The 15,219-nt window shown below is 43.9% G+C and overlaps 1 protein-coding gene across 4 annotated transcripts in view; it reads right to left on the bottom strand.

Moving 5' to 3' along the window:
- The window catches only part of LOC144680703 (signal-induced proliferation-associated 1-like protein 2), a 637,588-nt gene that overhangs the window by 95,207 nt on the left and 527,162 nt on the right, over positions 1 to 15,219 (bottom strand). For all 4 annotated transcript variants that reach the window (XM_078541960.1, XM_078541959.1, XM_078541961.1 and 1 more), the window contains one exon: positions 8,771 to 8,933. In XM_078541960.1, coding sequence (XP_078398086.1) covers positions 8,771 to 8,933 — 163 coding nt within the window. The remainder of the gene's footprint in view (positions 1 to 8,770; positions 8,934 to 15,219) is intronic.

The following is a 15,219-nucleotide window of genomic DNA, read 5'->3' as shown; positions in this document are numbered from 1 at the left end:
CTGTTCAAACCTGCCTGAGCAGCTTCCGCTGTCAGAGTGCTGAAGGAAATTGGGTATATATTATATGACCTATTTGCTTGTATACTGAATAGCTCTCTGGCAAATAGGTGTAGCTGTGGCTTAGTGGTAGCATTACCCCTTCTGAATTGGAAGTTGTGGGTTCAAGCCCCAGCCAGAGACTACAACACAAAATCTAGGGTGTCCTGGCCAAGACTTATTCCTCAACCAAGACCTAAAACTGATTATCTGGTCATTATTCCATTGCTGTTTGTGGAAACTTGTTGTGCACACACTGGCTGCCGCTTTTCCTACATTACAACATTGTCTATCCTTCAAAAGTATTTCATTGGCTGCAAATTGCTTTGTAATGTCTCAAAGTTAGGAAAAGCGCTACATAAATGCAAGGTCCTTCTTTGCGCTGCTTCCAACTGGAGAAAATCTCAAATGATCCCAATATTCAAGGGAGAAAAAAAATTCAGGCTTTGGAAATTATAAGCTTTGTTCGTTAGCTGCCAGTTTTAAGGAAGGTGCAGAAATCCATTATAAAGGATGAGACAGTTAATGGAGAATCTCAACATAGCTTTACTATGTGGAGTGTATGCTTGAATAATCCAGTTGAGTTCTTTGTCAAAGTATCAAACTAGTGGATGCTGCCTATTCTGTAGAGGTGTGTATCTTAATTTCCAGACAGCCTTTGATAGACTGGCACATAGATGTCAATTGGAGCAGGTTGTGTTATATAGTATTGACAGTCAGCTGGATAGGCAGCTGGCTGTAAACTTATAGGCAAATGGTCATTGTCAAAGGTAACAGATGTCCATGGGGCTAGCTCACGAGTGGACTCTTGCAGGATTCTGTGTTGGGGCTATTGCTGTTCATCATTATTAAAGAGTTGAATAAGGATATAAATGTGTTGGGTATACATAAGTAATATGTATATACTGTACATCCATGCTAATACTTGAAACATGTCCACAGGGTAGTCCTAGTGACAAGTGATGTGGGTCTGTCTAGTCTCATCTGCATTCATCTCAGGGAGAAATCATTATGATTGTTATTTTAAGCACATGTTTTTCATAGTTGTCTGCATGAGGGTACTTTCAAAATTAAATAATTAATTCTGGATAGGGTTGATGCACTTTGAGGCAGTAATGGAAATATATCACCGTTCCTTCACTGTCACTGGGTCAAAATCATGGAACTCCCTTCCTAACAGCAATGTGGATGTACCTACACCACATGGACTGCAGCAGTTCAAGAAGGCAGCTCACCACCACCCACCACCTCCTCAAGGGCAAGTAGGGATGGGCAATAAATGCTGGCCCAGGCAGTGAAGTCCACATCCTGTGAATGAATAAAAAAAATTCAGAATTACCCACTAAAGGCAATGGAGCAGGAGAGAAATCTGGAGGTTGTAGTGGATGTGAAGGACCACAGCAATGTAACTAGGATATTGGGGGGAAAAAATAGGGTTTTAAGGTTGTATTGGTAGAAAATATAATCTAAAATTAGGTATAGTCTAATTAGGCTGTACAAAGCTTTAGCACAGTTGCAGCTGGGAGAATTGTCTCTCGTTTGAGTCCTCACATATGGTAAGTTTAGAAATCCTGGAGAAGGTTGGTAGAAAGGTGCCCAAAATTAGCTACAAGTCCTCAGATTGGATATATCAGGATAGGTTCGAGGGGTTATGCACTTATCTTTGGAGAAATACAGTCTTGGGGGGGGATATGATTGAGGATTGGAGAGAAGGTGACAAAGTCTCAAGTCTTCTGACTGGCCGACAGTTTTGAAGATAGATAGATTTATACTATTTATGTACATAAATGTGTTGGGTATACACCAGTAATATGTATATACTGTATATCCATGCTAATACTTGAAACATGTCCTCAGGGTAGTCCCAGTGACAAGTGATGTGGGCCTGTCTAGTCTCATCTGCATTCACCTCAGGGGGGACCTGATATAAATCATTATGATTGTTATTTTAAGTGCATGTCTTTCATGGCTGTCTGTATGTGTGTACTTTAAAAATTAAATAATGAATTCTGCACAGGGTTGATTTTCCATCCTTAAGATATGGAGATGGACTTTGATTGTACAGAGAGGCTGCAGAACCTTTTAAGTACAAGTGCAATACTGATGATTTCCATTTTTGGGCCAAGGTGCATGCTGGGCAGAAATAGCTACTCAGAATATTGTCATTTCATTTATTACATATTACTATTACATGCCCTTACTAGCGTCAAGTGCAGTTCAACCGTCACTCCTGTGCTCACTGACTCATGTTGGCATCTGGTCAAGCAATGACTCACATTTTAAAATTCTCATCCTTGTTTTTGTGTCTCTCCAAGGCCTTGCCCTTCCCGAACTCCATAATCTCCTCTAGTCTCACAACCCCCTGACATATCTGTATTTATCTAATCATGGTTCTTGACCTTTTTGACAATGAGCAGTTTCTCTCTATCTACTCTGTCTAGACCTCAGATAATTTTGAACACATCTATCAAAAAACCTCTCAGCCTTCTCTTTTCCAAAGAGAACAACCCTAGCTTCTCCAATCTACCCATGTAACAGATATCTCTCATTATGAGGAGGCAGCGGCATGTTGTTATACTAATTCTGGTGAACTAGTAATCCAGAATTTGAACTCAGGTCCGAATCCCAGCATGGCAGATGGTGGAATTTGAATTCAGTAAATATCTGGAATTAAAAGTCTAATCTTGATCATAAAACCATTGTCAATTGTTGTAAAAACTCTTCTGGTTCACTAGTGTCCTTTAGAGAAGGAAATCTGCTGATCCTACCTGGTCTGTCCTACATGTGACTCCAGACCCACAGCAATGTGGTTGGCTCTGATATGGCCTCTGAAAATGGCACAGCAAGCCACTCAGCTGCATCAATACGCTAAAAAGTCTAAACGGAATGAAACCAAACAATCCACCAGGCATCAACCCAGGCACCAGAAGTGAAAATGGCAAACTCAATCCCGTTGACCCAGCAAAGTCCTCCTTATCTGGGGGCTTGTGCCAAAATTGGGAGAGCTGTCTCACAGACTAGCCAAGCAACAGCCTGACATAGTCATACTCATGGAATCATACCTTATGGACAATGTCCCAGACACCAGCATCACCATCCCTGAATATGTCCTGTCCCATCAGTAGGGCAGACCCAGCAGGGGTGGCAGGACAGTGGTATTCAGTCGGGAGGGAGTTGCCCTCAGAGTTCTCAACATTGACTCTGAACCCTATAAAGTCTCATGGCGCCGGGTCAAACATGGGCAAGGAAACTTCCTGCTGATTACCACGTACTGCCCTCCCATAGCTGATGAATCAGTGCTCCTCCATGTTGAACACCATGTCGAGCAAGCACCGAGAGTGGCAAGGGCACAGAATGTACTCTGGGTGGAGGACATCAATGTCCATCACCAAGAGGGCTCAGTAGCCCCACTACAGACCGAGTTGGCTGAGTCCTAAAGGACACTGCTGCTAGGCTGGGTCTGTGGCAGGTGGTGAGGGAGCCAACAAGAGGGAAAAACATATTTGACCTCATCCTCACCAACTTGCCTGTCGCAGATGCATCTGTCCATGACAGTATCAATAGGAGTGACCACTACACAGTCCTTGTGGAGACAAAGTCCCGTCTTCACATTGAGGAAACCCTCCACCGTGTTGTGTGGCACTACCACACTGCTAAATGAGATAGATTTCCAACAGACCTAGCAACTCAAGACTGGGCAACCATGAGGCACTGTGGGCCATCAGCACAATCTGTAACATCATGGCCCAGCATATCCCTCACTCTATCTTTACCTTCAAGCCAGGAGATCAACCCTGGCTCAAGGAAGAGTGCAGGAGGGTATGCCAGGAGCAACACCAGGCATACCTAAAAATGAGGTATCAACCTGCTGAAGCTACAACACAGGACTACTTGTGTGTCAAACAGCATAAGGAGCAAGCGATGGACAGACCCAAGCAATTCCACAACCAACAGGTCAGATCTAAGCTCTGCAGTCCTGCCACATCCAGTTGTGAATGGTGGTGGACAATTAAACAACTTACTGGAGGAGGAGGCTCCACAAATATCCCCATCCTCAATGATGGGGGGAGCACAGCACTTCAGTACAAAAGGTAAGGCTAAAGCATTTGCAACAATGTTCAGCCAGAAGTGCTGAGCGGATGATCCATTTCGACCTCCTCCCATGGTATCCAGCATCACAGACACCAGTCTTCAGTCAATTTGATTCACTCCACGTGATATCAAGAAATGGCTGAAGGCACTGGATACTGCAAAGGCTACGGGCCCTGACAAGATTCTGGCAATAGTACTGAAGACCTGTGCTCCAGAACTTGTTGTGCCCCTAGCCAAACTGTTCCAGTACAACTGCAACACTGGCATCTACCTGGCTATGTGGAAAATTGCCCAGGTATGTCCTGTACACAAAATGCAGGACAAATCCAACCCGGCCAATTACCGCCTTACCAGTCTACTCTCAATCATCTATAAAGTGATGGAAGGGGGTCAGCAACTGTGCTATCAAGCGGCACTTGCTTAGCAATAACCTGCTCACTGATGGTCAGTTTGAGTTCTGCCAGGGTCAGTCAGCTCCTGACCTCATTACAGCATTGGTTCAAACATGGACAAAAAAGCTGAACTTCCGAGGTAAGGTGAGAGTGACTGCCCTTGACATCAGGGCAGCATTTGACCAAGTGTGGCATCAAGAAGCCCTAGCAAAACTGGAGTCAATGGAAATCAGGAGGAAAGCTCTCTGCTGGTTGGAATCATACCTAGCACAAAGGAGGATGGTTGTGGTTGTTGAAGGTTAATCATCTCAGTTCCTGGACATCACTGCAGGAGTTCCTCAGGGTGGTATCCTAGGCCAACCATCTTCAGCTGTTTCATGGATGACCTTCCTACCATCATTAGAAGTGGGGATGTTCGCTGATGATTACACAATGTTCAACACCATTCACGACTCCTCAGATACTGAATCAGTCTAAGTCCAAATGCAACAAGACCTGGACAATATCCTGGCTTGGGCTGACAATTGGCAAGTAACATTTGTGCTACACCAAGCGCCAGGCAATGACCATCTCCAACAAGAGAGAATCTAAGCATCGCCCCTTGACATTCAATGGCATTACCATCACTGAATCCCCTACTATCAACATCTGGGGTTTACCACTGACCAGAAACTGGACTGGACTAGTGATATAAATACTGTGGCTACAAGAGCAGGTCAGAGGCCAGGAATCGTGTGGCAAATAAGTCACCTCCTGACTCCCCAAGCCTGTCCACCACCTACAAGGCTCAAGTCGAGAGTATGATGAAGCACAGCTCCAACAACACTCAAGGAGCTTGACACCATCCAGGACAAAGTAGCCCGCTTGATTGACACCCCATCTGCAAACATTCACTCCCTCCACCACCGAAGCACAGTGGCAGCACTGTACCACCTACAAGATGCACTGCGGGAACTCACAAAGCCTCCTTAGGCAGCACCTTCCTAACCCATGATTGCTGCCACCTAGAAGGACAAGGGCAGCAGATAGATGGAAACACCACCAGCTGTAAGTTCCCCTCCAAGCCACTCACCATCCTGACTTGGAAATATATCGCCATTCCCTCACTGTTGCTGGGTCAAAATCCCGGAATTCCCTCCCGAACAGCACAGTGGGTGTACCTACACCACATGGACTGCAGTGGTTCAAGAGGCAGGTCACCAGCACCTACTCAAGGGCAATTAGGGATGGGCAATAAGTGCTGGCCTAGCCAGCGACGCCCACATCCCATGAATGAATTTTTAAAAAATCCCTGGAACCATTCTCATGAATCTTTCTTCGCCCTCTCTAAAGCTTTCACATCCTTCCTGATGTGAGTGCCTAGAACTGGATACAATTCGAAGCGAGGTCGGACCAATGTTTTATAAAAGGTTCATTATAAATTCCTTGGGGAAGAATTTTCTGGTTGGTGAGCGGGACGTGTAAAATGACACGTGGTGATGTCGGGTGAGCGTCCTGACGTCACTGCGCGTCATTTAGATTTTCAGTTTGGTGGGCACGCAGCCAAGTCGGCTGCACGTCCGCCAAATTGTCAAAGGCCTATTAAGGCCTGTTAAAAACTAATTAACATAGTTAAATGAGCTGCCCGTCCAACCTTAAGGTTGGCGGGCAGGCGAAGAGCCCAGGTGGCTTTCGCATTTTTCATGAAACCTCATTCACGGGCAGGATGAGGTTTCATGAAGTGTTTAAACATTCAATAAAAATGATTTTAAAAAATTCACTGACATGTCCCAGCTCATGTGACACTGTCACATGAGGGGACATGTTTTAAAAGTTTTTAATTACTTTATTCAGATGTTTAAAAGTTAAACAAATCTCCCTGAGGCACAGATGTGCCTCAGGGAGATTTCTGTGCCCTTTCGCATGCATGCGCAGGCCCGGACTCAGGGAATCTCCCCCCGCCACCCCGCTCGCACGGGGAGTGCTCAGTGCTTCCGAGTGAATGTCACGCTGGGCGGGCCTTAATTGGCCCACCCGCATAAAATGGTGGCACGGACCCGTTTGGGGGCGCCGTTTGGGTTCGTGCTCACTCCTTCCCGCCCCTGCACAACCACCCCTCCCTCCCCCCCAACCCGATGGGGAGAAAATTCAGCCCTTGGTTTTTTTTTACTGTATTTGTCCATTTATAAAGCCCAGGAACCCGTTCCTTTTAAACCATTTTCTCAACCAGTTCTGCCACCTTCAACAATTTATGCACATATACCCTCAGGTTTCGCTATTCCTGCGCCCGTTTTAGAATTATACCTTTTTTTATTTTGCCTCTCCTAGTTTTTCCTACAAAAATACAACACATCACACTTTTCTGCATTAAATTTCATCTGCCACATATGTGTCCATTCCACCAAGTTGTCTGTGTCCTCTTAAAATCTATCACTATCTTCCTCACAGTTCTCAATACAACCAAGTTTGGTCTCATCTGCAAACTTTGAAATAGTGACCTTCACACTCAAGTCTAGGTATCTAATGTATAATCACATAAAGCAGTGATTCTAGTACCGACCCCTGAGGAACCCCACTGTATGCCTTCCCCAGTCCCCAAAACTGTTCACCACTACTTTTGGTTTCCTGTCACTCAGCCAACTTCACATCCATGCTGCCACTGTCCCTTTTATTCCACTGGCCTCAACTTTGCTGGGATGCCTATTACATGGCACTTTATCTAAAGCCTTTTGGAAACTCTTATCATTCTATGTACACTCTGTCAATTGCATTAGCCTCATTGACCCTTTCTATTACCTAACCAAAAAATTCATCTGGGAATGACAGCACAGGGGTATATAATGCAGAAAATAATTTCAAATCCCACTTTTATTAATATTAGGATGTGAAAGTTGTTCCAGCTCTGATGAAAGTCATAAGCCTGAAACATTAACTGTTTCTCTCTCTACAGATTCTGCCTTACCTGCTGAGTATTTCCAGGTTTTTCTGTTTAATTTTTAGTATGTGAATAGCCTTCCTAGACAACAAAATGTCTTGTGCTTTCATGATGTAGAGCACAGGATGGAGATTGTGGAACTATTCTAGGAAAATGAATGAAAGGGGAGGCATACAAATTTAATGCAGTTACATAATACAGTTGCAATGTAGTCATCTAGTTGTTTATTCAGCACCTTTTATTAGTCAGCAGCCTTTCTACTTAGCACTTCAAAAAAAAATTAGAACTAAGTTAAAACTGCTGCCTGAATCCTAACTTGCAAGCATTCCTGTTCAGCAATTACCCCTGGTGTCCTTTGACCTATACTGGCTCCTGGTCCAACAATGCCCAATTTTAAAATTCTCATCCTTGTGTTTAAATTCCTCCATGCCTCTTTCCATTCCTTTTTCTATAATGCCCTTCAACTTACAACCCTTTGAGATATCTGCACTCCTTTAATTTTGGCATGTATATCCCCCACTCCTTTCATCCCACTGTGCATTCAACTTTTAGGCCCTAAGCTATAAAATCACTTCCCTAAATCACTCCACCTCTCTCTCTCCCTTTAAGCTGCTCCTTCAAACCTATCTCTTCGATCAAGCTTTTAGTCACCTGTTTAAATATTTCCTATGTGGCTCAACCCTTTTTTCTTTTGTCTGATTTCACTCCTGTAAAGTGCCTTGGGACATTTAACTATGTTAAAGGCATTACTTAAAATGCAAGTTGTTGCTAAACTGCCCTACTTATACAATCTGTTGTTTTTGCTTGTTTATAATTTGCAGTTCTTGAAAGATTTCCTTGTAAACTGCTTCACAGAATACAGATGGGAGAAGCACAGCAGGGAAGCCGCAGACCTGACAGGCGTTGGGTAGGAAGTAAGTTTGTACAGCAATTCATCCCCCTTCAACATACACAAGACATCTGACTGTAGTCGCACTGGTCAATACAATAATTGTTATTTTTAGTAAGTAGTAAACTATACTTAGTACACAGACATGTTAATAATAAGTCAAAATAGATTGCCATTCTAGATGCTCATGCAGTGCATGTTGTGAATCTAACAGAAAGAGCTGCCATCCATATTGTGGAGCTGATTGTTCTGAAGTACTGGGCATGCTAGTATATTTGGAGTGCAGTCAGAATGCCTCTCTGGGGGTGTTTGTGTAAAAGAGCGCTCACTGCTTTACCTAGCATTGTTCAGAATTTTGCTCTGTCAGTTAGAGTTTTGTTAAAAATATCAGTGGATGTGTCTCATGAATTAACCCTGACAGGTGCACAGACTAAAGGGATGGCTAACCTTCCTCCTTCTCTGCTCCAAAGGAGGGCTGTCTGGTAGCATCAGCTTCAGAAACTCCTCTTTGGTAAAGGTTTGCTGGGGTTTACTGACAGAGTTCAGGTCCTGTGATGAAGCCTGATGTTGGCTCGAACTGGATATTTCTGTAACTTCACCATATAGTCTCCTAAAGAGAGAAAAGATGACATGAGTATTTGGTGAATAAAATCATTTAAACGGAGCTTTATACTTGTGCCCGGTGATTGCGGCTTTTGAATGAAGTCATCCACAAATACAAGTACTATGTTCTGTCAAGTGAAAGTCAAACTTTTAGCATTCAATATGAATGTTTTGAAAATGAGGTGATTGCACGTTCCAAAATTAACCAGCATTTATTTCAATGTTAAGTTGTTTTTTAAAAAGTTCAGCAATATTCTTGTATATTATGCATCTTTTTTAAACAACAATAACTTGCTTTTATATCGCATTTTTAATGCGAGGTGCTTCACAGAAGTGTTAGAAAGCAAAATTTGACACTGAGCCACAGGAGGTGGATAGTGAAGTCGATTTAAAGGAACGTCTTAAAGGAGAAGAGAGTGAGAGAAAGAAAGGTTGGAAGAGGTCACAGTGGTTAGGAGGGGTGAGGCCATAGGGGGATTTGAAAACAAGGATAAGAATTTCAAAATTGAGGTATTGTCTGACTGGGAGCTAACAAAGGTCAGCAAGCACAGGGGTAATGGGTGGATGAGACTGGGTGTGAGTTAGGATACAGGCAGCAGAATTTTGAATGAGCTAAATTATATGCAGGGTTTAAGGTGGGAAGTCAACCAGGAAAGCACTGAAATAGTCAAGTCTAGAGATAACAAAGAATTGGATCAGGGTTTCAGCAGCAGATGAGCTTAGGCACGGTTGGAATCAGATGATGTTTTTGGTCTTGGTGAAGGAATGGATATGTGTTCGAAAATTCACCTAGGATCAAATATGACACTAAGGTTGTGAACAGTCTAGCTCAGCCTCAAACCAGAGGGAGGAATGGAATAGGTGGCTATGGAACAGAGGTGATAGATCCTGGGAGTGGCATAAACACAGGACAGTGTGGAATGATTGATCCCTGGGGCTGGAGTCAGGGATTCAGGACAGTGTGAGGTGACTGACCCCAGTGGGGGGGGGAGGGGGAGAATAGGGATAAGAGACACAAGACTCCACACCCTGGGGTAATTTATGGTGCCCTCCCTCACCCACCAGAGCATCTTCCACTGTGAAACATTGCATCATTGCAGAATACCCACTTCAGTGATGGGCTGGCCATAGTTTTCAGCAATGCCACAAGATCATACCTTGCACCAAAAGTGGGGCAGAAATACAGATTGCATCAATAGAAATCATAGTATTTCATGTAATAAACAGAATTTGTCACTGTGAATTGGTGCCTAATCAGGAACTCTTCATATTTCAAATCACACATATACTTAACTATATGATACATAAAAATACAAGACATGAACTTGTAAAGAAAAACAGAAATAAACAATATGGGACACAGCTAGTTTCCAATATTCACAGAATGGAGGTGCTGGTTAGCTTGGTTGACTAACATTTGGTTCCGATGAACACCAACAGAGCGGGTTCGACTTCCGTTCTGGCTGTGGCAGACTCGAGACATGCCGCCTTGCCCTACCCCTCAGAGTGGAATGCAATAGCAAACCACCACTGACAAAATCTACCAAGAAAACAGCTCAGGATGAAGCATCAGCAGACAATGAGCCAAAGACCTGCCTTTTGGGTAGAGCACACATGGAGGAATAAGTATTCACAGAATAAATGTAGAAATTGTTAATTGGTTATATTTATAGTTTTGATCGAAAATACGGTCCCTGAAAATTAATTTATTTTAAAAACATTTCAAAATTCTGTAGAATTGTCCTTTTTCTAGATATTCTACGTCATGTAAAGGGCACTGGCTTGAAATTATTATGTGCTTAGGTAAGAGTATGAATGCTTAACATTCTAAATTACTTTGAATGATATTTTAGCACAGCCATTTAAACCATTTATTTTAAAATGCTGGACTAAAGGATTCAGTACAAATGCTTTTTGGTCTGAACCGTGTATATCTGTGTGCAGCCAGCTTTTATTCAACGCCTTTTTATAATTAACAAATGGAAACCTTGCCATTTAGCATATCAACATAAACTCCAACGGTTCGTTTATAATGTAATAAAAATGCGTTAAGCACCCACATGATAATCTTCGCACATTGTGACTTCAAGGGCACTGTTTTTAAGAAGATACTTTACAATTTTGGTGTTTGAAAAAATGCTTGTAAAGTTCTCCTTAAAGGGTTATGTTAGATACATGTAGAATCACTTATAATTGCAATCCATTACTCCCATATATTGTTCAAAGAGAGGTTTTGTCAGTTACACACTGAAGCATTAAAATCTACAGACTTTATACAGTCTACAATACAAGTCAACCAAGATTTTCCAGAACATTATTTACTACAGCATATTACATTCATAGAAATCTAGAATGAGAAATTAAATATTTTTAAAATATTTTCGTTGCCTTTGTGGATATTTAGTTTTTGAATCAGTTACAAGCACTGTGGCCTGAATTTTCGCTCCTGGACATTTACCGACTCTGCAAATCCGACCCGGGAGATTTTTGTTCCAGGGTGGCGGGGTTCTCTGGAAGTTGGGCTGGGTGACCCCAGAATGAGTGCGGAGGCTGCCGAGTGTGGAGACGGGCTGGGCTGAAGGCCTGCCTCGGTCTAGCACCTTGTCAAAGATTTTTAAAAATGTATTAAAACAAAAAACAGCTCTCCAGTCCTCACCCCTCAAACCCTCCCCATGCCAACCTTTGCCACCTTATGCCCTCTACCCACCCTTCATTGGCCACTTAAGGGCCTCAGCTAGGGCAAGGGCGGGCTTCCCGTCTGAGGCCTTGCTCACCCCAGCATAAAATCCCCGCGTGGTTGAGGTGGGCGGGAACCCGGAGGGGATCCAATTTCTTCAATTTCATGCTCCCCCCTCCTAAAAACCACCGACAGGGGAAGGTGAAATTCAGGTCCATGTCAACCTATGCCTCTCCACCCAACCCCCATGGCCCCCCATAGCCTCATGCCAATTTAGTGTCAACTCATGCCAACCCATGTCCCAACTTTTCCCTTACAACTATCATGCCAACTCATCCACTATCCACCATGGACAGACCTCAGGAGCCATGCTGAGATTAAATAAAACAAAGTTCTAAGTATCTATTGCAGATATTATTTTTAAAAAACTAATTCATAAAAGCCCATTCACTACATTTACATTCCTTCAACTACATAAGAACAAACATTCCATTCAAGTGCTTAATCCCGTATAAAAACAAGCACTGGAATTCATAGTCCCACTTCAAAGAGTCAACCACTGGGAGCTGTCAATCAAACTGAAATGGAAGACACCCCAGTGTGATAATGGAAAGTTGTGGAATCAGTCATGCAGCACAAATCCAATAACGATAACCCTCAGGCTTATATCAATAGACAAAGTGAAATAGCACGCAATGATGTTTTTAAAGATTCCACCATTTTTTCAAAAAGATCTAAAGAGCAGGAGTTTTACATGTTTTGACAGCTTGGCAGTTCCTCTTGACAACTCTCTTGAAAGTTCCAATGAGCTTATGCACTTTTAATGCACATTTATGTCCACTTTTAACAATCCTAAACCTCTATCAAAAGGCACCTTATTCTCCCAAAGAGAACCATACCTCTCCCAAAGGATACCTGACTTTCCCTCAAAGGTGCCCCTGGACCATATCCAAAGGGGTACCACTCTACCTCTCCAAAAAGGTATCCCGCCTTTCCAAAGGACTCCACAAAGTTTAGACCTGCTCCTACCAGCTCTAATCTGTGTGGTGTGTTTCACACACCTAGGGCGGAATCGTCCCAGATTTGCACTAAGTGCAGTAGCAGGTGGGTAAAATGACACTCTACCCACCAGCCGCAATGGCGGCTTCTCACACCATATCGTCCCAAACCCACCACATTAATTATGCATTCCCGGGAAACACATCGTTTCGATGGTGGGCGGGCTGTCATTTGCCTGCCACGCCATCACCTCGCCGCTTCCTCACGCCAGGCGGCATATTTAAAGTGCAGCCGTGCGCACATCTCTCAGTGCTTCCAGCCCACAACTGCTGCATGGAAGACATGGCTCCAAAAGGCTGAAACCCGCAGGTTTAATGATGCGGCCCTCAAGTGCCTTTTGGTCGCTGTGGAGGCCCACCGTGATGTCCTCTACCCCCACTCTGGCTGCAGGATGGGCAGCAACATCATCAATCTGGCTTGGGAATCAGTGGCAGAGGTGGTCAGTGCTAACGCACTGCAAAAGAGGACAGCCACCCAAGACTGATGAATGATCTCCGTTCCGCCAGGGTTTGTCACTTTTCTCAATACTCACACACTCACCAACCCATCACACATCCACAGGGACCTCACTCACTGCCAGTTCAAGGGACATCACCATTCACTCTCTCATACACACCTTCACTGTCCTCATCCCATCCATGGGGTCACTCACCACCCACACGTGCCAGGCATATTTATCATCTGGCCTGGCAGGCGTCCTGCTTACATCCTCTCCATCTCTATTCATGCAGGACAAGCTGGCACACAAAAAGGGGTTGAAGGCTGATAGACGAATGCCTGAAATCAAGGTTCTCACGGATTTTGAAAACAGAGCTATCCATCTGGCCGGCGAGGATCTGGACCATTCCTGTGCTGAGGGTGAGGTTGGCACTGCTCTACCAAGTGAAGATCCAGCAGTGCAATATCCACCAGACAACCATGCTGTGAGTGATGTATCCTGTTTTTCAGGCCACTGCAATGCACTGATTATATCTCCTTGCTTTCACAGGCACATCTGGGAAATAGACGAAGTAGTCCACAACCCAGGGCCTCCAATCAGGTCCCAAAGAAACCTCTGAAGAGAAATCTGAAGGGACCCTCTTCAGCCAGCTTCTATCCCCATTGCAGCGCCAGGCTGTAAAGGGCGCAACAGGTGACGATGATACATGGCACTCTCTGTGGACTATATTGCAGGACTCCACCAAACCGGTCCAAGCACCAGAACTTCATTTTCAGCATCCCGATGGTTTGCTCCACCAAGGTGTGAGTCGCAGCATAAGTCTCGTTATACCTTCACTCTGTTGCAGTCTGAGGCCGCTGCACGGGTGTCATTAGCCATGTCCTCTGCGGTAGCCCTCGTCCGCGAGGAGCCATCCCTGCAGCCACTATGGGCCCTGGAAGACATCAGGCATCTGTGACCGACTGAGAATGTAGGAGTCCTGGACCCTCCCTGCAAACCGTGCACAGACCTGCAGGATGTGTTTGTGGTGGTTGCACACCAGGTGAACACTCAGTGAATGGAAGCCCTTGCAGTTGACATAATTGACCGTGTGTTGCAACAGAGATCTGAGCGCCACATGAGTGCAGTCGATGGCACCTTGCACCTGTGGGGGTATATACCCACAAATAAGTGCATTGAAAATGGATTTGAACCTTGCTCTGTCGGTAAAAGGTATATGTGTTACTCACTGCACCACACACTCATCTCTTTCCCTCCATCCAACATTTTGGCTTTTAAAAGATCTGATGACTGACATTCTTATGGTAATGCATGGACACTAAAGTCAAGTCTCAAAGTAAAACCTGAATCTGTCAGGGAGTTACTTCAAGCTGCCATAAAGCAGGCGATGAATAAAATCACTCAGGAAAGTCAGGTTGTACTCTGTAAATTACAAGAAACATGAAATATTCTTGGTTGTGACCATTTTGCAATATCAGCTTAACTAAAACTACAGAAACAGCAGGTAACCTTATTTCTTCTCGCCTAGGAAACCCTTATTATTGTAGAGATCTGGATATGGAGGAAATGAAGGCTGCATATTTGATAGAATGGAATGCCTTCCTTATCAGATGTATCTACACCAGAAAGAGTGTAGTGGCTCAAGGTGGCTGCTCGCCACCTCTTTTCCAAGAGCAACTAAGGATGGGAAATCAATGTTTGCCTTGCCAGTGATGCCCATATCCCATGAATTATTTGTCTGAAAATAGGAACTTTCACAATTAGGTATTGAAAAAGTGCAATAAACCAGTGAGTCTGACAAGTGTGAGCAAGGAAGAGTGTTGTTGCAAACAAAGGGGTATAACTGACAGTCAGGCTTAGCATTTTGATCTCACTCTTGCAATGCTGTCAGTGCAAAATTCTCCAATCAGAACACTTTACATCCTTGATCAGGATGTAAAGGTCAGACATTTTAAAACAAGTCTGCCTTGGATATCAGTTCAATGGGACTTATTTTGATGGTACAATATTGGAGTCTGGTATATTTATTATTTGTATAATGCATGTGCCATTATTAGGATTCATGCAGTAAAAACCTGGAAAGAGAAAATTAAATTAACCCATCAGTCATATTATGCC

This window comes from Cetorhinus maximus, chromosome 5 (assembly GCF_964194155.1).
Source record: "Cetorhinus maximus chromosome 5, sCetMax3.hap1.1, whole genome shotgun sequence".
Classification (NCBI taxonomy): Eukaryota; Metazoa; Chordata; class Chondrichthyes; order Lamniformes; family Cetorhinidae; genus Cetorhinus; species Cetorhinus maximus.
This window is presented reverse-complemented; position numbering and strand designations above follow the sequence as displayed.